The sequence below is a fragment of the Tachysurus fulvidraco genome, chromosome 13 (assembly GCF_022655615.1).
Source record: "Tachysurus fulvidraco isolate hzauxx_2018 chromosome 13, HZAU_PFXX_2.0, whole genome shotgun sequence".
Classification (NCBI taxonomy): domain Eukaryota; kingdom Metazoa; phylum Chordata; class Actinopteri; order Siluriformes; family Bagridae; genus Tachysurus; species Tachysurus fulvidraco.
The window spans coordinates 22,378,265-22,404,839 of NC_062530.1; the positions used below are offsets into that span (position 1 = coordinate 22,378,265).

At 39.6% G+C, this 26,575-nt stretch overlaps 2 protein-coding genes across 7 annotated transcripts in view; one reads left to right on the top strand and one right to left on the bottom strand.

Moving 5' to 3' along the window:
• On the top strand, window positions 1–13,439 carry c13h19orf54 (chromosome 13 C19orf54 homolog). 6 transcript variants are annotated; one of them, XM_047822049.1, is made up of 8 exons: window positions 1–369; window positions 501–895; window positions 1,114–1,182; window positions 2,338–2,462; window positions 3,501–3,630; window positions 3,766–3,836; window positions 5,976–6,371; window positions 13,323–13,439. In XM_047822049.1, the coding sequence occupies exons 1-7, from the start codon at window positions 364–366 to the stop codon at window positions 6,353–6,355; spliced, it is 1,176 nt and encodes a 391-aa protein (XP_047678005.1). In that variant the 5' UTR covers window positions 1–363; the 3' UTR covers window positions 6,356–6,371; window positions 13,323–13,439. The 6 variants fall into 6 exon arrangements, with proteins under 6 accessions (XP_047678005.1, XP_027017017.2, XP_047678003.1 ...); XM_027161216.2 differs by lacking the exon at window positions 13,323–13,439 and adding an exon at window positions 8,146–8,686; XM_047822047.1 differs by lacking the exon at window positions 13,323–13,439 and adding an exon at window positions 7,931–8,122.
• itpkcb (inositol-trisphosphate 3-kinase Cb) overlaps window positions 10,092–26,575 on the bottom strand; it is an 18,244-nt gene continuing 1,760 nt past the window's right edge. Inside the window, exons 2-7 of the mRNA XM_027161215.2 lie at window positions 18,192–18,291; window positions 15,792–16,005; window positions 15,466–15,670; window positions 14,196–14,297; window positions 13,964–14,035; window positions 10,092–11,902 (exon numbers count right to left, since the gene is read on the bottom strand). Of these exons, the coding sequence (XP_027017016.1) occupies window positions 11,681–11,902; window positions 13,964–14,035; window positions 14,196–14,297; window positions 15,466–15,670; window positions 15,792–16,005; window positions 18,192–18,291 (915 nt within the window). The 3' untranslated portion in view covers window positions 10,092–11,680. The remainder of the gene's footprint in view (window positions 11,903–13,963; window positions 14,036–14,195; window positions 14,298–15,465; window positions 15,671–15,791; window positions 16,006–18,191; window positions 18,292–26,575) is intronic.

Here is a 26,575-nt window from a genome sequence, read left to right on the forward strand (position 1 = left end):
AAAATCGTTGTCATATTATTGTGAAGGAAAAGATTCAAAAGATTTTACATAATGTATTCGTTTTTTTCTAAATAAAACTTGGTTATTTAGAAAAAAGAAAACATTTCGATAGTTATATGGCGCTATAACATACCATATTTTTTTTTTTTACCTTATTAGGAATTCATGTCTATATTTTGCAAGGCTCGGGCCGAATCCTAAATAGGTATCTTTTTGTAATCTAGTGCACTAAGTAGGGTATTGTCTCTACGCTGTGTAGGGCGCTTATACAGGGTGTTGGAATTGGATTGAGACTCAGCCTCAGACCCGGTTAAAACCGGGATCCTTGTTTGGAGCCGTTTTTCATGGACTTAAACTGTACTAATGGAGGTTAGTACAGAGTTTACAATTAATATAAGTGAGTGATATGGTTAGTTATAATTTATAATCATTTATTTATGAATGCATAATATATACGAATGCATAAATACACTTACTTTCTTGATTGTTTTCTGCCCCAGCATGATAAGCAGGAGCTGATGTCTGTAGCACCATCTTACTTTACACCTCCTCCACCACCACCTCCAACTGCTCCACCTGCTCCACCTGCTCCACCTGCTCCACCACCACCTCCAACTGCTCCACCTGCTCCACCACCACCTCCAACTGCTCCACCTGCTCCACCACCACCTCCAACTGCTCCACCTGCTCCACCACCACCTCCAACTGCTCCACCTGCTCCACCACCACCTCCAACTGCTCCACCTGCTCCACCACCACCTCCAACTGCTCCACGTGCTCCTGCTCTTTCACTGCAGAGCAAGAAGAAGCTGTACCAGGCCATAGCAGAGGGAAGGACTGCTGTTGAAGGAGACTTTGAGGAAGCCTGTTTACTCTTCACACAAAGAGAGAGCAGGTACGAAAGGGCCTTGTTCAGGGGCCCTTGCAGCAGTGGCAGCTTGGTGGACCTGGGATTTGAACTCATGACCTTCTGATCAGTAATCCATCACCAATAACTGTCTATGTAAACAGTAATCAAGAACTTATGGTTTCATTTTATTTGTCCACACAGTGCAGAAAAGTTCCTTTCGTTTCCTATGATCACTTGCTTAATGAACAGTTTACTTTATCCAGTTTCAGGAAGGACCTGCAGTGGGTGCTGTTTAACAAATATGTGCCTTCATTGATCCAAGATGGCCCCAAGTGAGTCTTTTATAATTTCTGTCTCAAACCACACATTATGCACTAATACTATACACTCATGTGTTTTTGTAGCAGGAAAATCCATCCAGTGAGTAACTTTAGTGTTCCTCAGTTAAATGTAATGCAATGTAAATAAACATAGGGTTAGGTTGAAGAAACAGCAGCACAGAACACAATGTTGCCATACAGGATTTCCCTTTTCTCTGGGAACTGTGGATACTTTCCTGTGTATCCTAACTACTTAACACCTACAAGTGCTATTGTTTTGTACTGGACTAAAATGAAAAAAAAAAAATAAAGAAATGGTGTTATACCTCATGTAGGTACATGAATTGAATTGAAGTGTGTATGAAAAATGTTTTTTATCTCTCTCTCTGAGGTAGAATATATATTATACGTATACTCTCTCTCTCTCTCTCTCTCTCTCTCTCTCTCTCTCTGTCTGTCTCTCTCTGAGGTAGAATATATCTACTATATTCCAAAATGTAAGTTTGTGCCTACAAAGTATAGATATAAATATTTACATTTACAGCATTTGGCAGACCCCCTTATCCAGAGCGACGTACATAAGTGCTTAAATCTCACTCATTTTCTACCGCTTATCCGAACTACCTCGGTCACGGGGAGCCTGTGCCTATCTCAGGCGTCATCAGGCATCAAGGCAGGATACACCCTGGACGGAGTGCCAACCCATCGCAGGGCGCACACACACACACACTCTCATTCACACACTCCGGACAATTTTCCAGAGATGCCAATCAACCTACCATGTATGTCTTTGGACCGGGGGAGGAAACCCCCGAGGCACAGGGAGAACATGCAAAATCCACACACACAAGGCGGAGGCAGGAATTGAACCCTGACCCTGGAGGTGTGAGGCGAACGTGCTAACCACTAAGCCCCCCCGTGCTTAAATCAATAACATTGAATACATTAATGCTGGCTCACTAAGTTACATACTTAAGATACCATGAGCTTAAAACATTTGTTCAAAGTTACAATGAAAAATATAAATTTCCACACAACAGCACCACGGCCTGTCATATTTATTACTTGCATTACAGTCACAAAAATGGGTTCCTCTTTATGACTGTATAATGAAACCACAGTTGTTTTATTTTTTAACTGTGTTGCTTTTTACCGGTCTGATTTTAGATGTGGATTAGTGGCTTTATGGATGGCATCCCATCTGCTGAATCCTGCCATGACCATTTCCATGGAAAACATCATGCAAAAGGCAGTGAACAAAAGCTACACTTCTCAAGGAGAGATGTTTTCAGGTACTTGTTTTCGGTGCAGAATCCAGTACAGAAGTGTTTTTCTGTGCTTGAACGCAAAGCTGCATTCCTATGATGCATATGAAAAACATCCACACTGTTCCCACTGTAGTCAGTTTATTATCATAGGTATAACTTGGCTGTCAAATGTGCTTTAGAAAAAACATAACAGGGTCAAAAAGAAAGTAATAACGTTTGAAACACAAAGCTATGGACACGTATTCACTCGCATGATCAGTGGGAAAACGTGTGAAAAGCATTTTTGAAGGATGACAGACTTCTTATGACAGACTTCCATTTTAACCATAAAACCACATCAGCTTTTAAACACTCTGTGTTATGGTGTGATAGATTATCATGGAAAATGGATGTATTGATGATTATTAAATAAGTAAAAAAGCGAATCAGATTTCAGCAAGCTTTTGACAGTGTTTACTTTGAGTAAACTTGCTTCAGATATGTACTGTACTAGCTCACAATGGCCACTGGGGGGCTCTATTTGTGTTTGTGCACACAAACAAGTCTGTGCTGGATAATTCTTCATAATTCATTTTAGTATTTAGCTGCACCCACCTACATTGATGAATTTGTAATAAAATGTGAAACCTACAGTCCGAATTGTGGTCTCTAACTACTCAAGCAGAGTCTGAATCTCATTAAAGATACTAATGACCTCTTGATATCAGTAAACAGTATACGTGTGAGTGCGAGCAGACTCTGTGGATTGTAGCTTCCAGCGATATAAAATGTTTTCTAAATAAACTTAAAAGTATGGAAAGGGTTATCTATCTATCTATCTATCTATCTATCTATCTATCTATCTATCTATCTATCTATCTATCTATCTATTTATTATTTTAACTGACTACACATTTAAAAGTGGTAAAGATATACTGTCTGGCTCCTCAGCATCGAGGTCAACAACCTGTGTATTAGAAATAAAGATCTACACTTGAAACTGTCGTGTCAGTAATAAGGATAGAAACAACAACAAAACAATCCCTGTTTATCGTAAGTATCATTGATCTTTCTTTTTTGCAGCCAGGGATATGGCTCTGCTCGCAGAGGAAGTATATGGCATCAGAGTTCAGAGGCTATCTGGAGGCATGACTGGAGACCATGCGGCATTAATCCTCAAACATCTCACAGACGGCCAGCCGATCTTAATACCGTATCCTGACCTGCGTATGCAAATTTTTTCCCCCACCTACTTAATGAATTTAGCAAAGACATGATTTGTGGCTGAAGTTTACTTTTTATCTTTTGCGTGATGCTAGATAAGCCTGACTTAACTACTTTGTCACAGATACGACGAGGACTTTAACCATGAGCCGTGTCTACGCAGTGGCCACAAAGCTCACTGGGCAGTGGCTTCAGGTGAGAGACAGAAATAAATAAAATGTGAAAGATAAAACTTTCTTTTTTAGAATATTTATAAAATAGACACACCATCTGTACCGGCCCTGCTCGCATTCATAGCTTGCATACGTTTGTCCCAAGATGTTCAATATTGTGTTTGGTGACAGGTTGAGCTCGCCGTGTTTATTATCTTTCAGCCTCTTTCCACTTAAAGGGCGATGGATTAATAGATAACTCATTTACTTTATGTGTGTAGAAACATTCGCAAACATGCAAGCTGAATCAATAAGAAACTCGGTGCAATATCGAGTCTTTGACACGCACTGTCCTTTTTGCGTGTATGTCAAAGTGAAGTGTTGTAACTAGATACAGAAGATAAGGCAGTGTCCATGGAAACAGATTCACTTTATAGAATCAGAATCGAACTTTAAGCACAATGGAATTTTTAGACAGAATAAAAGTTGAAAATATGATTATAAAAAAAAAGAAATAAAGAGTATTAAGAAGTAACGATGAGTAATGTGCGCTTGTGTCCTTGTGCATTCACACATTGCAGCCGTGTGTGTGTGTGTGTGTGTGTGTGTGTGTGTGTGTGTGTGTGTGTATGTGTGTGTGTGTGTGTTCACAGTTCTGGGGATTATGAGGGATGGGGACATGAGGGTAATTGTTTACCTGGGCAGAGAAGGAGGGTGGAGAGGGTGCTGGGAAGGAGGAAGTGGTGTGAAGGAGGCCACAGCTTTAGGATAGACACTGTTGTACATTCTGTTGGTGCTGGACCTTATTGCCCTGAAACCTTTCCAAGGTAGAAGCAGTTTAAACAATGAATTATTCTTCTGGCCTTCTTTCTCAATCTGCTGGCGTGTATATATGGAGTCTAGCTTAGGTAGTTCTAGGCCAATGATACACTGGGATGACTTTACCACCCGCTGCAACTGTGTAGCTGGCAAAGCATATACAGTATTAGGGTTAGTGCGGATGCTCTCGATGGTTCTCTTGTAAAAACTGATCGTCAGTTCCTGTGGGAGCTGTGTCTTTTTCAGCTACCCGAGGAAGAAGATTTTGGGGGTGTGGTAGCCTAGTGGTTAAGGTGTTGGTCTACCAAGCAAAAGGATGTGAGTTCAAATCCCAGGTCCACCAAGCAGTAACTACCGAGCGTCTGAGCAAGGCCCTTAACCCTCAATTGCTCTGTTGTATAAAAAACAAAGATAAAATGTAAGTCACTTTGGATAAGAGCGAATACCAAATGCTGTCTCTGTAGAATCTATATTCTAACTTGGCACCCCAAAACAATCAGAAACCTTCTCACAGTGATGACTCGTTGTTCTCGTGAACCAGCAGTATTTAAATCAAAGTGTATTTATTCACATGAAGCTCATGCATGTTACATTGCGTATAATCACCATTATACTCGAGTTTCGGTCTCAATCTCTTTGATATGCAAACTTTCAGCAGCTATTGAGAACAAGTCAGCCTGATTTACATATAGTCTTATACCCCTGCTTTGCATGTGATGTCATTTATACAATTATTCTTTTTTGCATCACACTGCACACAACCGCTAATTGTATACGCAGCCCATCTGATCGTACATGCAAACTAGTTCTCGTAATGTGTTAGTATGTTACAAAATCAGAGCCTTAGTCACTCGTGTATGGCGAGGAGCAGGATTATATACAATACAGATAGTTATAAGCTGCACAGGGTTACAGTATATAAATGTACGGGATGGTGATCCAAATCTGATTGGTCAAAATTTTCCCCACTTTTTTTATTATTATTATTATTATTATTTTTAACATTTCATTTGCTCGTATTATTCCTTTATTTTCAAGCTAATTGAAATATTGTGCATGTGCTTTAGTTTTACATGAGTTATGTATGTAACATGAGTAGAGGGACCGGACTGATTAAAGCTGACAGGAATTACTCTTTACATCCGTGTTGAACAGAAAAGCATCTTAAATATGTGGGTTATTTATTTATTTATTTATTTTTAAATATTTATTGATTCATTCTTTTTTATTTTTGTATTCTTAAAAATTTTTGAATTATTTTTTTCCCCACTTGCATAGAACCTTTGAAAACAAAGACCAATGTTAATGGTTTTGAATTCTTATCACTGCATGAATAACTAGTTGTTAAATGCCACATTTTCAGGCGTGTTACTCGGGCTGGCACCGGGGAGCGTAAACAGCGAGCAGCTCCTCACTGATGCCACTCTGCCATGGCTGCATCTTTCTAATGTTCGAGCACAAGCTACCTGGCTCTCGAATCCAGTTGAGGTCTACATCTTGGCCAAGCAGGGGAAGAGTCTGCGCTACCAGCTATGGAAGTTTGAAACAGTGGCACAGAGTAACGCCCAGCTTAGAGAAATGGACCCGCAGAGAGCCAGTGACGGATCTTACTATGTGCTACCCCCTGGTGGGGTGGAGGAGGGACTCGCAGGCCAGGTGTTGCTACTGCACACCGCACAGACAAGAACATATCCAGAACAGGATGCGATGGGAAGGATGGCAGTGCAGCATGACTGTGTTTAGCATGCACCTTAAACGGGTGAGTTCTACACCAGTCTGCATTTTGCCTGTTGTCCACCAGGGGGCTTTATTTAGTTGACGTTTCTCATTGTGTCCCTGCTTTTGTGCTCCCTCAGTGCTCAGACTTCAGGGAGATTCATGAGGAATTTGTTTTCCTCACTAACTGTGAACTGTTATGAAAATGTCATGGTGCTAAAGGAAACAGGGCTGATGTTATCTCTGACTAAAAATAGGTATAAAATGGACTTCTAGCTTATTTTAAGATTGAAAAAAGGGTAGTTAAAAATATGTTGCGGGGGAAAAGGGTCTTTAATGCATCATATTGAATGTTATTTTCTCCTAGAGAAATAAGGAACAGATACTAAACTCACAGCAGAAACGTTACTTTATCAGTCCCATGTTTCATTCTGTTGCCCTGATATAAATATAAAAAAAAAAAATCAAACCTTTGTGAACATTTTCTGAGTTGACGAGTCCAAATTGAATTATATCATGCGTTCCCAGTGGAAATGCCACCTTATATTAATATTTCGATGCAGATATTTGCATGTTAACAACAGCTCGCGTTTACGTTTGAACTCAATTCCGAATTCAGAAGCCACATTATTTGTTGGTTGGAAACACGATCACAGTATAAATACGCCTGTTCCTGGAATGCCCCAGAGTACATAGACATGTTTAGAGAACATATTAAAACAAACGGTATCATGAGACATAAAGAGCTATCAAAACATGCCCAGGTTCTGGAGAAGTAGGAATTATTTTCAAACGAATGTTGAAGACCTTCTTATTCCCGGTTTGTTGTGTGTGTGTATTTAAAAAAAAAAAAAAACTCTGAACAGTGACATAGGCTCATGGCATCTTAAGTCTAACCTTAAGAAACCTAGTGAACCAGAGTTCATGTATTCAGTAATCGAGACTTAAGCACTTTTGTACGCCGCTCTGGATAAAGGCGATTTAAAAAAAAAGTAAAGAAAGTAAAATCTTTTTTTTGAACATCCCGTGGAGCAACATTAAATCTAATTATTAATAAAAGTAAAGAATATAAGACTTAAAGATCAGTGACGATTTAAGAACGGTTAACACCGGATCTTATAAATCATCCAATACGAAAGTGACGTGACATACGGCTAAGTACGGTGACTCATACTCAGAATTCGTTCACTGCATTTAACCCATCCAAAGTGCACACACACAGCAGTGAACACACACACACACCGTGAACACACACCCGGAGCAGTGGGCAGCCATTTATGCTGCGGTGCCCGGGGAGCAGTTGGGGGGTTCGGTGCCTTGCTCAAGGGCACCTCAGTCGTGGCCGGCCCGAGACTCGAACCCACAACCTTAGGATTACGAGTCAGACTTTCTAACCATTAGGCCACTACTTGCCTTATATATACATTTTCTGAAAAGCTAAAGTTTCAGGTTCTTACAGGAAGTTAATCATGCATTATACAGATGATACAATATGTGGACGCTGGTTACTTCCCTTAAGTGTGTGTTTGTGTGTAAGCACTGCATGATTCAGCTCAAATTCCTTAGTTGCTGACTATTTTTGAGGGTACATTATGATTACAGCTCCTGAGAAACAGTACATGGTGCTCAGCATGTTCTTGGAAACGTTTACGTCTTCCTCTGACTCATCGCTTAGGATGCAAGACCAAACCTGATGTCAGCTGAAACACCTGAAGAAAAAAACCACATGTGTACTGTGGAAACTTTATTTAGATCATCATGAGCCTCATCTCTCTAATGTCTTGGGATGTCATGTTTTTGATTTTTTTTTTTTTTAGATTTAATTAAAGGATCATCAACGAGGAGTTTGAAGATCGAGGTGTTGGCGTGTGAGAAAGCTGGACTGTGGAATAATTTTGTATTATGCAATATTTTAATAATAAAAAAAACCCCCGACAATTGTTTGTCGTTTATATCAAGAAGTATTTCTGTATAAACACAGGACGAATGTCATCGTGGTAAAATACAGTTTCTGTGCAACTGAATGCAGATAAATGTCCAGGAAATTACTTACCATTATTTTTTTGCCAGTCCTTATATCTAATATCTCTCATTTACAGTAAAATATGTAAGGAATTTCATCATTTTTCATCCTTCCCTGGATGTTGTGAGGTCAAATACGATACCCATCTAAATTCTGCTCACATATTGTTTTCTTGAATCTCACGTCAAATGAAATAAGTGTTCCTGTGGTCACTGTCGGTTGTGCAAGTGATATTTCTGTTCAAGGAAATGATGAAAGCAGGAACACGGCCTTGCAATGGAACAGATGTTATCATTTTTAATCTTTGTTTTTTGTGTGTAACTCCTATATATGAATAGATGTTAGCTATTAATATTTAAAATCGTACAGAGTTTACGAGAATTATTTATTTATTTTTAAATAAGAAAGTGGTGTCCTGGTTTAAAGAGGTTAGGCCCTATAAGTAAAAGACGTGAAGACGATAAAATCTGCATACGGAGCTGATATAAATCGGGTTGAGATGATGAGCAGGCTTTTGTAAAAGTCATACTTCCAGTTTATTGGATTGACATTAAAGATAAAGGAAATGAAAACAAAAACATGTAAGAAATCGGAGAAGTCTTTTTACAATTTGTTATTTGGTTCAAGGGATAAATGAACGAATGACTGCACTTCAAATGTGTAACACTGACACGGAACGACGACGACAAATTTCACACGTCGGTCATGCAGAACAGCTCTCATTTTAAAGCGTCGCTGCTCGTTTGTACACGATAGTATGTTCCAATGAAGGGCCACAATCTTGTCACGTACCCAAACTCAGTCGCGTTATTCAACAAAGTTCATTTATCAAATTTGTTTTTTTTCCCTCCTCGTGTGTGGTCTGAATTAAGGAACGTAGAAAGTCATAGGAGGTTTGTGGGAATTGTCATCTTATCTCCTTCGACACGGCGAACCAGACACACTGACAGATCCATCTGCAGTGCTGCTTAGCTTGCAGAACAAAAATAAACCTTCCCAGAAGACAGGAATTTTGAAACCCTTCCTCTGTACCTCCTTCTTAAAATCTCTGATGTAACCTGCGGAGGCGTGAAATTCTTGGAGTTAGAAGGTGAATAAAACGGCTGGCAGATAAATATAAAGGAGAAACTCTTCTCAAAATTACAGCCTGTTTTTATTCAGACAAAAAAAAACGGTGGGAATGCGTTCAGTCTGAAGAACGTTAGAAGATCCATTCCTCTTTGGTAAGAGAAGAAAACGGTCATTTTGTGCGTGTGTGTGTGTGTGTGACAAGAGCTTGAGCGGGCTTCACAACACGCTGAAAACAAGGAGAACAAATTCTACGGACCGCATAATTAAATTACCGCAAAATTCCCTTAAGCAATTGAACAATTCTGAGCGTGTGCCTACTAGAGCATCTGGAGCTGACTATTTCAGCACAAGACCCATAAAGCATGACTTAAAAAGTGTGTTTTGTCAAATTTAACGCGTGTCGAGACACTTACGTTACAGTACAAACAGATACAACACAATACAAATTGTGTTTTTTTTTTTTAAATTCTGAGTTTTTCAAATTCATTTTTTTTCTGGCCCTGAAATGCTCTTACTCCCAAAGGTTAAAGACCAAATTGTCAAATCGGCTTTTAAGGGAAAACAAATGGATGTGAATATTTTACAGGAAGGAGGATTTAATCAGTATCCTCCCTTCTGTTTGTATTGCGTCAGACAGCAAACCAGCTTAAAAACATACAAACGAACTGCTTCTTTAAAGTGACGTTTATCAAAAAAATAATCACAAACCAGCATGTAATTATGTGATGGGAAATCATGCCATGAAACCAGCATGTTCCAGTTGTATTTTCTATTCCAAGGAGATCAAAAGAGCACATTTCCAGTCGACATGTTTCAAAATACACAAAGACGAGTCGAGATTTGGCACTATGTGAGCACTGGGGATTATGTAAAAACTCACATGTTGAGCAACATGTTCTTTTTCAATGTTTTTCCTGGATCGTTGTGTAAAACCCATCACTGTAAAGTGATCTGCTCGACACAGAAATTCCGATTGGATTTCAGACTTTACCTTGTTATTGGAGGAAGAAAGAAAAACCACAACAACAAAATATCAGTCAAAATGTGAAATTATTCAACTGAACATTCCAGTTCACATCAAATGACTGTTTAAAAAAAAAAAAAAAAAAGGACAAAGTACCGATCCTTGTGGGATCTACAGCAGATAGAAAGGCCAGACAGAGAACATAAAGTACTACAATCAGTGTTTACACAGTATACAACATGCAGTGACTCAGGAAGTGACTAATGTGTGTTCTTGGCTCCAATTATTTAATGTGTGTTCCGACATTGTTTAACAGGACACACAAGAGCTTGTTCTCGGCTCCGAATGGATTTATTTGGTATTAGATCCAGTTTTTGAAATACTTTAAAGGGGAAAAAGGTCTAATAAAAAAAAAACAAAACAAAAAAAAACACACCTTTCGACACTTTCATCCATCTCAGTCCCAGAAAACCAGCAGCCTGACTGAATTCTACGGCTTTCGGATCACCACCTTTATAAAAACTCACTTCAAAATCCTTCAACCCCATGATTTACAGGAACCTTTAAATCAAATCCTCGACAAGGAAATCTTTTCTATTTAATATATTCATTAACCAGACCTCAAATACTCATGGATAAAAACCATCGAACTAAAAGCTTCTTGCACATTAAAGAGTTAAATCTTTCAGGCTATGCTGTATGCAGTTATCTGTGAACCTCTGCTTGCGTTACAAAATATTAAAGACTCGGTATTTAGCTCATTTTTAAATTCAAACCGGTGTTAAAGGGCAAATACGAAAAAGGTGACGTCACTGAAATCGCTGTTAAAGAAGAGGCAGTAAAATCACGAAGCGCAGGGAAGAAAAAAAAAGTGTTCTTCAGGATAAAATTAAATTAGTCTATTTACACTACTATAAAAATATTAATTGAGGATGTACATGTGGATACGTTCCCAGTGTTAGTGTTATCTGTATTTTCATTATGTAAAAAAACCCCGAAAAGTCTCAAAATCTCAAGCTCTTCGCCCTAAAACGTACAAACCAGCTTTAAAAACAAACAAACAAAAAAAGTTCTGTTGTGTTTTTTTGGTTCAATCGTGCACAGACTTTGCATACGTGATGCACGCATCCTGCTCCTCAGTCTGCTCCTGAGTCTGCTAAGGCACTCCGACGTTTATTCTCCTTCTTTTCAATGTTTTCTGTTTTTCTTTGTCCAAGCACGAAGCCAGTAGCAACAGTTATCTGGTCTAGAAAGTGTCTTCGGCCCGTGATCCACTGAACAGTGAGCGCTCCCGTCATGGCTCGACGTACGATTTGTCCGGAATCATGGAGCTGAGGATCTCGATTAGGTTGTCCATTCCCCACAGGTATCCGTCTTCACGGTTGCCTTCGTTCCACGGAGTGCGATGGTCCAGTCTCTGGTGTGGAGGAAGAGGAACCGTCTTTCCGAAGTCGATCATCCAGACTCGCGCCAGGCCTGAAGTGTCGTGGACAAAGAGCAAAGAGCTGCCCACCACCTGCACAAACAAACAACCAACCATCGGTCATTAGCCAAGAATATCGGGGCCTGTATTCCTGAAAATGTATTCCTGAAAAAACAAAGGGCCTGTATTCCTGAAAAAACAAAGGGTTTCTCCTAGTGATGTAATTCTTAAGAAAATAGTGTTCGAGTCACTAACATTTCCGAAGCAGAGCCGATTTGCCGCTATGACATTTCTGCACCGTGTCTGAGATGTTTACATTTACATTACATTTATAACATACAGATATTATCTCTAATATGATCGGTCACGAACGTAATCCCTACACGATATAACCTCAACTATCTTAACAGAGAGACAAAGTGAAGGTTTATAATAGACCAAAGATTTTAAAATCTTTACTATGAGCCCAGAAGTTTTGTTTTGTTTACTGTTAATATTCGAACACAGCTTTTATCTTTGAAAGGGTATAAAAAGCAGTAGTTTAGTGGGTACATTGATGGATTACTGATGGAAGGTTGTGGGTTTAAATCCTAGGTCCACCAAGCTGGCACTGCTGGGCCCTTGAGCAAGGCCCTTAACCCTCAGTTGTACGAAAGGAGATAAAAAATGTAAGTCACTCTGGATAAATGCATCTGCAAAACGCCTTAGATGTAAGATGTGTTGGGAAGCCGTTGTCTCGAAAATTTCGAAAATGAGATTTTCCTGCCTGAAAATAGACCTTTAAAGACTTTAAAGAAACTAAACCCATTTCTTTTTAATCTCATCATGACCAGTGTGATTTCCTAGATATTTCCCCCAACTTTATCTCTCATTGATTTCCCTGCAAAAAAAATAAAATAAATAATAATAATAAAAAGTAGTTTGTCAAAGTTTCCTAAAGCTTTCAGAACTCTACATATGCTGCAGTATACACATAATCTGTACTATAATATATGTTTAAAAAAGCCCCACAGCTATTCGAATCGATCCATTATTTAATTATTTCTTTTGACTGCTTTATTTCTATTTTATGTAAAAATACAAAATTTGTATTAGAAACAGGTGGATGGAAGACGTACCAATGATGAACACAAAACAAGGAAGTTAAATTATACATAAACTGTGTTTAATTGTGTGTAGGTGTGTGTGGGGCATGTTTTATACCCTGGGGGACCAAATGTCCCAACATGGATAAGAATATCTGACATTTTTTGAGACATTCCTCTGGTCTCTCTGAGGAAAACATGCAAAAAATGCAAAAACACTAAAAGGTTTCCATTTGGTTACTAAAGTTAAGGTTCTGGTTAGATTTAAGCATGGCATAGCATGACTTAGCTAACATAAAAAAAATAAAAAAACATTTTAGCAATAGAAAATCTTATTTTATATTTCCTGAAGTGCTTCGTGGCTAAACACAGCACTGCGAAGAAGATTCCACCTTTGCCACGAGTCAGCTTGTGACATTTCTTCCCAGGTCAACTGCCATCGTACTTCTTGTGAAATGGAAGCATCTAGACGTAACAGCAGCTCAGTCACGAACCTTAGACCACGCAAACTCCCAGAACTGAGCCTCGGAGTGCAGCACAGGTGGTGAGTAAAAACAGCCTCCCCTGTGTTACATTACTCATTACAGAGATCTAACAGACCTCGGGAAGCATCATCAGCTTGAGATGCTTTATGGGATGAGTTTGCATGGCAGAGCAGCTGCACACAAGCCTAAGATTACTACGAGGTGTGATGCTAAGCGTGGGCTGGAGTGGTGTAAAGTAAAGCATGCAGACACTGGACTCTGGATCGGTGGAAAAAATGTTTTGATGAATCCATCACTCCAGTGTTTGGCAGTCTGATGGATGAATGTGGGTTTGAACGCTATGTACCTCGACCCAGAGTGCCGACAGTATAGTTTTTTTGGAGGATGGATAATGTTCTGGTTTATCAGGGTTTGAGCTAGAACTCAGTTCCAGTGAATGTTAATGCTATGGCATACAAAGACATTTTAGACTATTATAGGCATGCTTTTTCCTGTTCTAGCACATCTGTGGCCTTGGGCAAAAAGTTTCTTAATAGTATAGTAAGACCAACGCGTGTGTGTGCGTGTGTGTCACTATAACTCACCTCGTGTGTTTGGAATAACTCCGATGTCTCTAGAACCCCTCTCAGTTCCTCTAGCCTCAGTAGATAACTCTTCTACCATGGCAGAAACAAAAACATCAGCTTAATTATGACGTCTCACTTCTCAAAATTAAACGCAGAGCTGTGTTACGGATGCTGAACGAATAGGTTTAACAACATTGTTGACTCGCATGGAGATTGTTAGCTTAACATGTTCTAGGGAAAGGAGACATACCAGGATCTGCGTTTTTCCATTCACAAAGTCCTCCAAGGCTTTCATAACCTGCTCTCTGTACTTGGTCCTTTTAAAGTTGGTGTTGCATGTGCCATCTGCTTTCTGTGAGAGAGAGAGAGAGAGAGAGAGAGACAGAGAGAGAGACAGAGAGAGATATTGATCAGTTTTACATACAGTGCTGGAAAATGATATATATATACATTTGTTTTGTTCATATGTTTGTGTGTGTGTGTGCACGTGTTTGTACACACACACACACACACACACACACACACATGCACAATATATGGTGTAATTATTTTTACATTACATTCTTTAAATATAACCAGACATTCTTAATATATATATATGACTGAACAAGAATGACTGCCAACAGCACATGATGGATACAAATATAACTTTCCATTTAGAGATGACTGCACAATTGCAGTCATAAGTTTCTAGAACAAGAGCATTAATTTGCCTACTACACTCACTATTTATATATATCTTTTTTTTTAGTTCCTGTTTGTCTTTAAAAACAGATCTGGAACAAATCGAGATATTTTCAGATTTAATAGTTTACGCTCATGTTTTCTGTGATGAAGTGTGGAATTTTTCGAGTAGGATTGATCAGAAGGTAGTGGTGCAGACAGGAGGTGTAGCAAATCACAGGTTAACAATAATGCACTAGATTTAACACACATGACTTTTATAGTAACAGCTTGTTCACGTGTGTGTGTGTTTGCAAGGCACCGATGCTTAACATAAATAATTGTCCAGAACGAACAAGATAAAATGGTCTTTGTTGCTATGGTAAAGTTCTCTGTGAGGAATTGTTTATGAGAGAGAGAGAGAGAGAGAGAGAGAGAGAGACTTTTGATGGAAAAACTGTTGACAGTTGATCACAGTCAGCGATAACAGGACCTAACTTGTTACTTGAATTTTCCACAAGATTAAGCATATTTAAAAAGAAGAAGAAGAGGAAAACAGATCCAAATCCAAGGTAAGATAATATTTTTAAAATACAAGTGAAGTAATGAAACCTGCAGGCGCAACTACCAAAGCTGTAAAAATGACTGTCAAGATAGAATTTGATGGAAGACGTTTACTTTGTTGTTTGATTGAATAGACAAGGCAGCTGGAAATGGTCCAAAGAAAACTGATCAACTCTCCATAACACAAACAACAGCCATGAAAAGCCTCTACTGTAGCCAGTGGCTGAATGAAAGGTTAACTCAAGCTGTGTGTGTGTGTGTGTTTGTGTGTGTGTTAAGAACGTCCCCCCCACCTTGATCCCTTCGATGCGGAAGCCGAGTGTGGCTGTGGAGCTGAGAGTTTCTCTCCACTGCATGTAGCGTGGTTTCAGTATGGCCTGCTGAGCCTTCTCTTCTGCGCTCGGAGCGTCCGGATCCACCGCTACCATCTTCTCATACATGTCCTTTCTCAACTTGGGCCGCTCGCGAGCTTTCACCAGTTCCTCCTCCAAATACGTTCTAGAAATGAGACAGATTATGTATTAAGGACACCGATGAATTTACCAGGGTTTGGAGTTGAATTTTTTATTGACTAGCAATTGTTGATCTTTTTCTCTGGTTCCGATCATCTTTCTCTCACCTGCTGCCCATCTTACAGTCCATAATGGACGGAGAGTTGAAGTCAGCCAGCAGGTCGTCCATCAGGTTGTAGTCCTGATCGTCTTTCCGTACGACCCCGTAGTAGCCGGGAACGTACGGCCTGAGCGAGTCGGACATCAGCTTCTCCAGGCACTGTTGCTCACATGCACAGTACTTCTTTAACAGCCGTCCATATTCTCCTGCCTGGAAATTACCTACACATCACACACACAATCATGCTTAATAATGGCACCAAACGAGATGCTGCAGATTCTCCCTCGCACCACTTGCACGTTTGCAGAGTCCAGCAAAAAATAAACAAAAAACATCCCCCATATGTTTGCATCTGAATGTCACTTATGCAACAGCTATATAATAAACGCTTCTTGACTTGACATCTGATGACAGTTACAGAGGTTTCCAGCGGTTTCTTTTACACAGATCTAGCTGACTTGCCTAATGTAAATGAGGAAGTTTTTCCTCTTGCACATGCACTGATCATCAACACGATCATAATGGTTAAAAAAAGAAAAAAGCACTCCACGTTACACGTTAGAGAGAGCGTAGTTATTGTACTTATGTCGATACATTTATTTGAATAAATAAAACCTAAATTTAAGTAGTGACATGTGAATGTTAGCTGTTTCCTTTCTACTTAAATACTACACTTTCTATATGTTGGGGGAATCGGAATCATTGCTTTTTGGTCGTCTGTTATTATACGGAACAGCCGTTAGCATACGAAACATGAGAATGTGGTACGACGCTGATATTGTATAGGAGAACTTGTGGTAAATAACTGATATCTAATAGGTAAGATTGGGGTAATTATGTGTTACTGTACACACCAAACAGCTCTTTATTCAAAATTCAACATCACTTGAAAACTACGTTACTAATGAGTATGAAACATGAAACTATTCAAACACAACCAGACATCATGAACAGGGACAATTCCTAATAACTCGTTTGCAATGCAGTGGAAATGGGATTGGAGTTCTCAAGACTTTTCTTGAGTTTCCTTAGTAATACTACTACTACTACTAATAATAATAATAATCACCAAGTACTACAAATTAGTGTGTATTTAGATATACAATTAAGTGCTATTTAAGATGCATGGGAAAATATGTTGTAGTATTATTACATGTTGAGGACCGCATTCTTATCCACACTGTGGTAAATAAAACTAAAGTGCTGCTAGTGTCTTAACCACCAATATCGTCAAACCGTTACCCAGCTTTCAATGATCTAAATAACATGTCACATAGTTTGGTTTAAATTGCACCTTGTCTTAAAATAGTTGTGTTTGAGTTTCAGCTTTATTTTCCAGGGGTGTGATCTGTTTGTGAAGTCCATGAAGCTCTGTTTATCTCTGCCACCGCACACCTCCTTAATGATTATTTTACCTTTTGGCTAGGAACTGTTTACAGTTCTAAAGCCGGATGTGATTCTTTGGAACTGTTATTTTTTTTTAAGGTATCTAAAAATGTGTTACTCGGCTAGCAAGTATCAGCACTTACCGTTTTTTTTTTTAAAGTAGAATCCAATTTTTTTATTTTTATGCTATAAATGGACTAGCAGCCGTCCATCCAGCCATCATCGTTTGTACTTTAGATTATATAAATGTAGATTTTATTATTTTTTCAAAAGGTACATTTCTCAGCTTTACCTATAATTATTTATTAACTTTAATTAGAATTACTTAATTGAAGCTACTTCATTATTCATTTTAGATGTATTTATTCTTGAAATTTTTATTACTTATAAAACTAGAAAATTAGCTAGATAAATATAATATCTTGTAATTTATAACTTGTTCATTATTATTATTATTATTATTATTATTATTAAAAGGAGTTCATTACTATTGTCAGTAATAATAATAATAATAATAATAATAATAATACAAGTTCTAAATTATCTAGATAAATATAATATTATCTTGTAATTTATAACTTGTTCATTATTATTATTATTATTATTATTATTATTATTAACAATAGTAATGAACTCCTTTTAATAATACTACTACTACTACTACTACTACTACTACTAATAATAATAATAATGAACAAGCTATAAATTACAATATAATATTTATCTAGCTAATTTATAGCTTGTTCATTATTATTATTATTATTATTATTATTATTATTATTATTATTATTAAAAGGAGTTAATTACTATTAATAATAATAATAATAATAATAATAATAAAAATTAAAATAATGAACAAGTTATAAATTACAAGATATTATATTTATCTAGCTAATTTACAAGAAGTCATGATTTTCTATTTCTGTTAATTATTCCATGTACTGTAGTACATTTAAGTACCTTTATCAGTCTTTGAGAGGAAAAAAAAAAGGGAAGGGAGAAGATATTTTGAGGGTCGTACCTGCATGGCCGGCTAACTGCACCCACGGGTAGTGCTTCTTATAGGACACCACAAAGGGTGTGATGTGCACCATGCTTTTTAACTTCCTCCAGGATCTTGGCTGAAGAAAAACAAACAGAAATAATGACACTTTTATGACGGAAGACTTTGCTCTGTGTGAGTTTTTGTCTATCTGTCCTACAGGAAGCAGCTGTCGCAGTAAAGGATCATGGCAGAACGCAGTTTTGTATTTATCGGAGTGAAGGGCTTCTGATCTACGTGAGCGATCACACGGTAAACGCTCCGGTAGTCGGAGCTCTTACTGTTATACAAATCACTACAGTGTGTCTGATCAAACATTGACCAGGCAGTGTGGGTTTCTGTACACAACACAGACCCTGGAAGTCATTTTTCCCAGGGCCTGGGAACAAAAAGGTCTGTACTTGTGGTCAGGGAGGAGGGAGGACATTTGCGACATGATGACAAAAGCAAAAAAAAAAAAGTGTGACATTTCAGGAAAATGAGGTATCGGTAACAGGCCAGGGGTTTCGTCAGGCCAGGATAAGTGAGGGGGGGAAATAGCAACTGTGTGTGCGTGTATGTGTGTGTGTGTGTGTGTGTTTATAAAAACTGAGTGAAGGAAATAAATAAACACTGTTGACTTTAAGGTTTTAAGTAGCACGGTCCATTTTAAAACCTCAACAATGTTAAACAAATTCATCATGTGTGCCACAGTTCGCTTGAGTTGCACCACAAAGGCCACAGAGATTGAGTACAAATACAAGCGCAAGAGAATCCAGGCCTTCTGCAACTTTATGAAGAAATGCACTGACCGTTGCACAAACGTTTGCGACACACGCACTCAAAACATCTGAACAACCAAACCAACGTTTAAACAAGAAGTTGAAATATGAAGCGCTGAAGTGTTGTTTTTTTTAAAAAAAACACAAACCCAAACGCACACAAATAGTAACACGTACGTATACACACACACACACACACACACTATGTACAAGAGTGAAACCAATTTCAAAATGTACTAAACATCTTTAACTAAATTCAGTGTATGCTCTGTATTGCACTGGCTGCACACACACTTGCAGAGCCTCTCCCACCTACTCTATGTGGGCATAATAAATCCCCCCCCCACACACGTGCACACACACACACACACACACACACACACATATATACACACACCTACACGAGAACATGCAAATCTTACATAAAAACAATGAAGTGCTCATGGACACACCTACACACTTCTAAAAATCTTCCATATACTGGTCTGATTTTTCCTTTTCACACACGTCACATGCTCCTATGCAGCTTCTCTTACATAACACACACACACACACACACACACACACACACACACACACACACACACACACACACACACACACACACACACACACACACAATTTTATAACAAACCGTCTTAGTAATAGGGACTACTGATTGTATGAGTAAGAAATTCATCACAACTTCTTTACTGTACAAAACTCAGTAACGGAGGATTTTATTGAGAATCACGACCTGTCGTAGGAGTAAAAGATCCAAGATCACACATTTAACCTCGTGTTTGCTGACGTTGTGCTCGTTTATTCACCGATCATTCATTCAACATGATTTAAAAAAAAAAAGTAAAAAAGACAGACACAAAAGACACGCGATGGAGATAAACAACGACACGAACACACACACACACGGATGTACATGGCGTTGTCAAGTTATAAAGAAACCACAGAGTGCAAGTTCCTCTCTTCTGAAGCCATGTAAAACTAAGTGTTCTATCTTTCTCACTGACAGTGGAGACTCCTTCGCTCCACAGACACTTGACGAATGTCTTTATACATACACATCGCCATAGCAACCATTATATTGTTGTTCGGTTGCGGAGAATTTAAATTAAGGAGCATCCGCCTGGCAAAACCCAGTGAATAAGCTGTTACTATAGAAACGGTAACGTATTTCCTGAAGAACGGCTTGATTCGTCTCGTAGCCGCTTTAACCAATCGGGATCTGAGACGTACAAACGGACGTGCATCTTTTCCCATCTTAATCACCGGCTCTTATCGTGAGCGGATGACGCGGCTTGTCGTCAGGTTGACGGTCGTCTTACTGCATGTTACGCCAGCAAAAGATTCCACTCCAGAGGTCAACGTTGTTGTGAAGAACAGCCATTGCTTAAAAAAAAAAAAAAAAAAGGAAGATCTGTGAGGGCTTGAATCCTGAATGAACTCATGTGGCCACACAGACAACACATGTTTTGAGTGTACACAAACCTACAGCACAGCCTGGCTCACTCTACTCCACTTCCTGTTGCGATACTTAATACAGTACTGAACTTCACCGCAATCCTCTGAATCTCTTCATGCGATATTCCTGACTCGGCTTGCTCGATCCAGATGTATGGGATAAAAAACATTAGATGTTAAATATTTTGGCTATTTGATTTGTCTGATCCGAAGCCCTGCGTTTACAAACCCTGTGAAATGATTTTGTGTAACGTACGTTACTTTCACAGATTCAGGACCTTTATAAATAAACAGTTTTAAATCCCAGTGTGAGGAGAGACATGATAAGCCTCTTGTCTCTCTTCTCTACCAACACGCTGTTTCTGTATCGGTTCCTGCTTCACTCTTCTTTATTTCATAACAGGTAAATCTGTACTGTTGTAGGAACACTTTCATGCTGTTATCTAGACTGAAATGACACACAGTGTCTGTCTCTCACACACACACACACACACACACACACACACACACACACACACACACACACAGTGTCTCTCTCTCACACACACACACACACACACACAGTGTCTCTCTCTCACACACACACACACACACACACAGTGTCTCTCTCTCACACACACACACACACACACACAGTGTCTCTCTCTCACACACACAGTGTGTCTCACACACACACACACACACACACACACACACACACACACACTGTGTGTCTCTCTCTCTCTCACACACACACAGTGTCTGTCTCTCTCTCTCTCTCTCTCACACACACACTGTCTCTCTCTCTCTCAGACACACACACACACACACACACAGTGTCTGTCTCTCTCTCTCTCTCTCTCTCTCTCTCTCTCACACACACACTGTCTCTCTCTCTCTCTCTCTCTCTCTCTCTCTCTCTCTCTCTCTCACACACACACACTGTCTCTCTCTCTCTCTCTCACACACACTGTCTCTCTCTCTCACACACACACTGTCTCTCTCTCTCTCAGACACACACACACACACACACTCACAGTCTCTCTCTCTCTCTCTCTCACACACACACACACTGTCTGTCTCTCTCTCTCTCTCTCTCTCTCTCTCTCTCTCTCTCTCTCTCACACACACTGTCTCTCTCTCTCTCTCTCTCTCTCTCTCTCTCACACACACACACTGTCTCTCGCTCTCTCTCTCACACACACACACACACACACACACACACACACACACACACACACACACACACACACACACACACACACACACACACACACACACACACACACACACACAGAGTGAACTCATTCTCCCCAATCTGTTACTAAAAGTGATTGTAGTTTGCTGAACACTTGGAATCATATTTGATTTGCTGATGTTTCTTTATTCGTACTGAGGTCAGATTCGTCCCCACCCACTGCCAATCCTTGCGTGTTTACTTGCTCTACCCTTTTTCCACTCCTCCCACTCTCTACCCCCATCCTCCCCACACCCCCTAAACCTGTTGACTACTGCATTCATCTTCAGAGAGAGAGCGAGAGAGAGAGAGACATAATATTCCAACACTTGCTTTTGTATTATTTCCTCTACTGTAACTGTTGGAAGAATGAGGTAGATGTTTAGGCCTAGTTGAATTACAGAGCTGATAATATCCACATCACATGCTCACGTTTGCCTGTATCAAAGTGTGTGTGTGTGTGTGTGTGTGTGTGTGTGTGTGTGTGTGTGTGTGTGTGTGTTGAGCATGCGCCATAAAGGGGGGAAAAAAGTGAGCAGAAAGCAGAATTATATGCAACATGAGAAGAACTTTCCCCTCCTTCTGTGCAGTCTTCTCTATCAAAACAACTGAAGGAGTGGAAAATGCGAGGAGACAGAAATTATTAATACAGGGTAGGGCATGGGAAATTTTGGAGACACACTTATAACAATTAAAGAAAAACTAAAAGAGAAAGAGAGAAAGGGAGGGGAAAAAAAAATGAAGTGGCACCATATATGGCTTGATAGAAGGCAAGTGACTAAAGGAACCTCCCACAATTCGATTTTCCATGACACGCTCTTCGACTACAGGGTTGCGTTACCATCAGCGTGTGTAAGCAAGTCTGCAGGTGTCGGTAGCTGACATAAAGACTGGTCAGGTCGGTCTACAGCTCACGATGTCAACACAGAGCTGACACCAAAACCACCGAGGGGAATTATCTCATTATGGTTTACTGAAGAGACACAATGCAAACAATGATGTGTTCCTTGACAGGACAGCTTCCAAGTCTGTGTGTGTGTGTGTGTACTTTCTGACATATACACACACACACACACACACACACACACACACACACACACACACACACACGTTAGACGGTAGTTTTGTGCCATTTTCAAAAGACGCCTTCCTGTCCTCGACCACGTGCTACCTCCTTGTGCTGCAGTTACACCACAAACAAAGGGGAAAAAAAAAAACACACACACACACACACACACACAAAGTGTTGTCTCGACATATGTGAGGCTTCTGCAAATGCCTGAACTACCGAAACCTTTCCACAGTTCTCAGACAGCGCCTTATCAGGGATATACAGCACAAAGATTTCTATGGAATATAATCTGATATTGTTATTTTGCTGCTTAGCAACAGGGACATTACTCTGGGTGGTGATGTAAACTACTAAAGACATCCATTGTAGTGTTACCTTTTACTATTACAACACACTAACACCGGAGACTCTCACTCACTCATCTCACTCATTTTCTACCGCTTTATTCGAACTACTCGGGTCAGGGGGAGCCTGTGCCTATCTCAGGTGTCATCGGGCATCGAGGCAGGATACATCCTTGACGGAGTGCCAACCCATCGCAGGGCACACACTCTCATTCACTCACACACACACACTACGGACAATTTTCCAGAGATGCCAATCAACCTACCATGCATGTATTTGGACCGGGGGAGGAAACCGGAGTACCCGGAGGAAGCCCCCGAGGCACGGGGAGAACATGAAAACTCCACACACAAAAGGCGGAGGTGGGAATCGAACCCCGACCCTAGAGGTGTGAGGCGAATGTGCTAACCACTAAGCCACCGTGTCAGCCAACACTTCTAATAAATTCTACATTAAGATGTACTCACCAAAACGTTCACCAAATCATCATTTGCATGTATTTTTTTATTTAATTTTTGTCCACCATAAACCCTCTCTGTAAATTGTTACTGTAGACTCACTACGATCATTAATACAAATCATTAATCATTAATTAATAGTGTCTGAAGCTTCTACACAACTTTTCTTTATTTCCGTATTAGAAATCAAGTTAAATGTGTCAAGAATCTATTTTTTTTAATCCATAAATATAACAAAGACATGAAAAAAAAAATCAGATCTACTGAAATCACCTCTAAGATCTATTAGATTCCTGACACACAGCACCATGGGACGGCAACGAAAAGTTTCAGGAAACAGTAAAAACCACGGATCTGGTGACATGGATGTCTGAGGAAAAGCTATTTTCTGTTGAAGATGTGCTCACTTTACTGCTACATCTATAACAGACCGCGATGCAAATGTGACGTTTTGTTATCGTTTCGTGACGCCCAGCTCGCCGTGGTCCGGACGACAGGAGCTGCACGTGTGTAAGCCGTCTCAGAAGAAGCATGTCGAGATCATACAGGAACGGGAATATGAACAGCCAAGCCGGAGAGAACAGACCTGTGTGCTGCAGCAGTGCAAATACCTTCGAAGGTTTCATTACCTTTCGTTAGTTTATCGATTTATTTCCAAGATCAACATCACTTTGAAGAAAACGGTTCATTTCTGTTTTCCTTTGCAAGCGAAAAAAACATTTACTTGTTTTTAGGGTCATAATCAAGCAAAGGAAAAAAAAAACAAAATGTGTGTGTTTATTTGTTGAGTTTTAAACAGCATTTCCCCATCCAGAACGTCCTTCCTTTTCATTGCAAAACAAAAAAAAGCAAAAAGCGTGAATGAACAGAACAAACACAAGCTCTGCACCTACAGTGTTCCAGCTGTCTACCTTTTGTTTCACTAAACCGTCGTTGCTCTAGATGGAGCATCAACATAGCACTACATCTCTCGGTTACCATGTTTGTCGTGCTCTCCCTACCGTGCACTACCTACCACACCTCTCTAAATACGTTCCTTGATTATGCAAGATTTCACGAGACGGTTTCGTTTGCACTTTCTATGGCTGAGTTTTGGGAAGTTTAAAAAAAAATAATAAAAAAAATCAAGCTACTGACTCACACAACCGCAGGTAATAACCTGGAACAGACTCACCCTCGGCACACAAACGATTTCGTTTCCTCATACAGACTATCCAGTAGCTTTAGGAAATACCACGTTCATGAAATACTGGGTAATTAAATACACCAGTACAAAATCGCTACAGTTTTCGACATGTCACTCTGAATTGCGGTGTTGTGGTTGCTTCGTTTTATGACTCTGTAAATCCTGAATGCTTTACATTTATGGCGTTAACAAATGCGATACGATACGCCACCGTCATGCAACAATCACCTGTCAATCAAATCCGAGCACCGACATCAAGGCAAAGTCATTTCGGCCTAGATAAACAGCATGAAAGTGTTCCTTCAACATTACAGATTTACCTGTTATGAAATAAAGTACGAGCGAAACAGGAACTGATACAGTAACAGTGTGTTGGTAGAGAAGAGATAGCCAAGAGAGTAAGGATTACACTGTAAACACTGCATGCCCACACCCACGCCCGGCTCTGCATGATATCTCTGTTTGGCAGAGACTGATCCCTGACCTTTGACCCCCTACATGACTGAACTGCATGGTCATAAAGACCGCTTGTAATTCCTAAAGAGTTCCTTCTTTATCGTGCTTTCTGAACTGTAAATGTCGTATTTCTCAAGAGTCAGCTGACATTTTCCCATTTGTCACTCAGCCCAGAACTTCCAAGAGTCACCGGTTTGACGTTTAGGCCAAATGAGTCACTCGTAATTAATGCTGAATCTAGTATTTTGTTTCCATTTCCATTTAAAGGGCATGAAGTGAAAAAATGTGAGCTGTAGTTTTCTGCGTATTAGAGATCTGACTGAATATGGAGAAAAAAAAAATAAAAATTATTCACAATAAACAGATACAATGAGATGCTCACACAGGCATGCTGTGAAAAACAAAGCCATACTGCTCCAAAACCAAGCCATACTGCTACGATCTTTCTCTACAAATTGGACGATATTCGAAACAGAAATTCTCTTTTATTTTTCAAGTCACCGCTCCGTTATGCACAGGACTAGCTGTGCACAGAACACGTCTGCTAGTTAGAACGATAAGAGTTTAAACTAAACTTTAGCTTAACAAACTCTTTCATGTGTACACGCTCACACACAAGACTAAGCTTAGTTTAGATCAGCTTAATCTATTCGCGATCTGGTCCATCCCGTAAGACAGAACGTTTTTCAGAAAGTGCCACACCATGTCGATAATATACTCGAAGCTGAAGTTGAGGAAGTGCAGAAATTCATTTCTGGCTCTAATCTGAATGTAGATACGTATATATGGAGCACGAAATAGATACAAACTGTGGCTTTTGTTTCCACTAGCAGTTTAAATAGAACAGTGAGCAATACAGTGCTTGGCTTAGCTGAACGTTGTAGCTCGTTGGATAAGCTGGATAACTGATCGGAGAGTTGTAAAAATCACAAAGCTCCCACTGCGGGACTCCTGAGCAAAGCCCTTAACTTTCAACTGCTTGGTTTTATAGAGGAGATAAACGTAAATTGCTTTGGATAAGGGTATCTGCCAAATGCCATGCAGCTGTATGACATGACAGCTTAGGCAATCATAACAACGGCTCACAGTCTCTGGATGCACACAAGTGGGAAGCACAAGGCCAATGAATTCCACTACGTCGCTCCCATGTGCCCACAAAACTGAAGTCTGGGCTGTGTTTCGTTATGCTAATGATTGTTGTGCTGTGAATCAGCCTGTGTGTGAGATTAGTGTGTGTGTGTGTGTGTGTGTGTGTGTGTGTGTGTGCGTGTGTGTTATTGTGTTTTTGAGAATGAGCGTAGGCCTATGAAGGGATGACATGATATTCAAACAATGTATTAAGATTTAATTGCCATCCAGTGTCACAGATTAAAAAGTGTGTTAAACCCTTGATGTGTCGTGATACAAATTC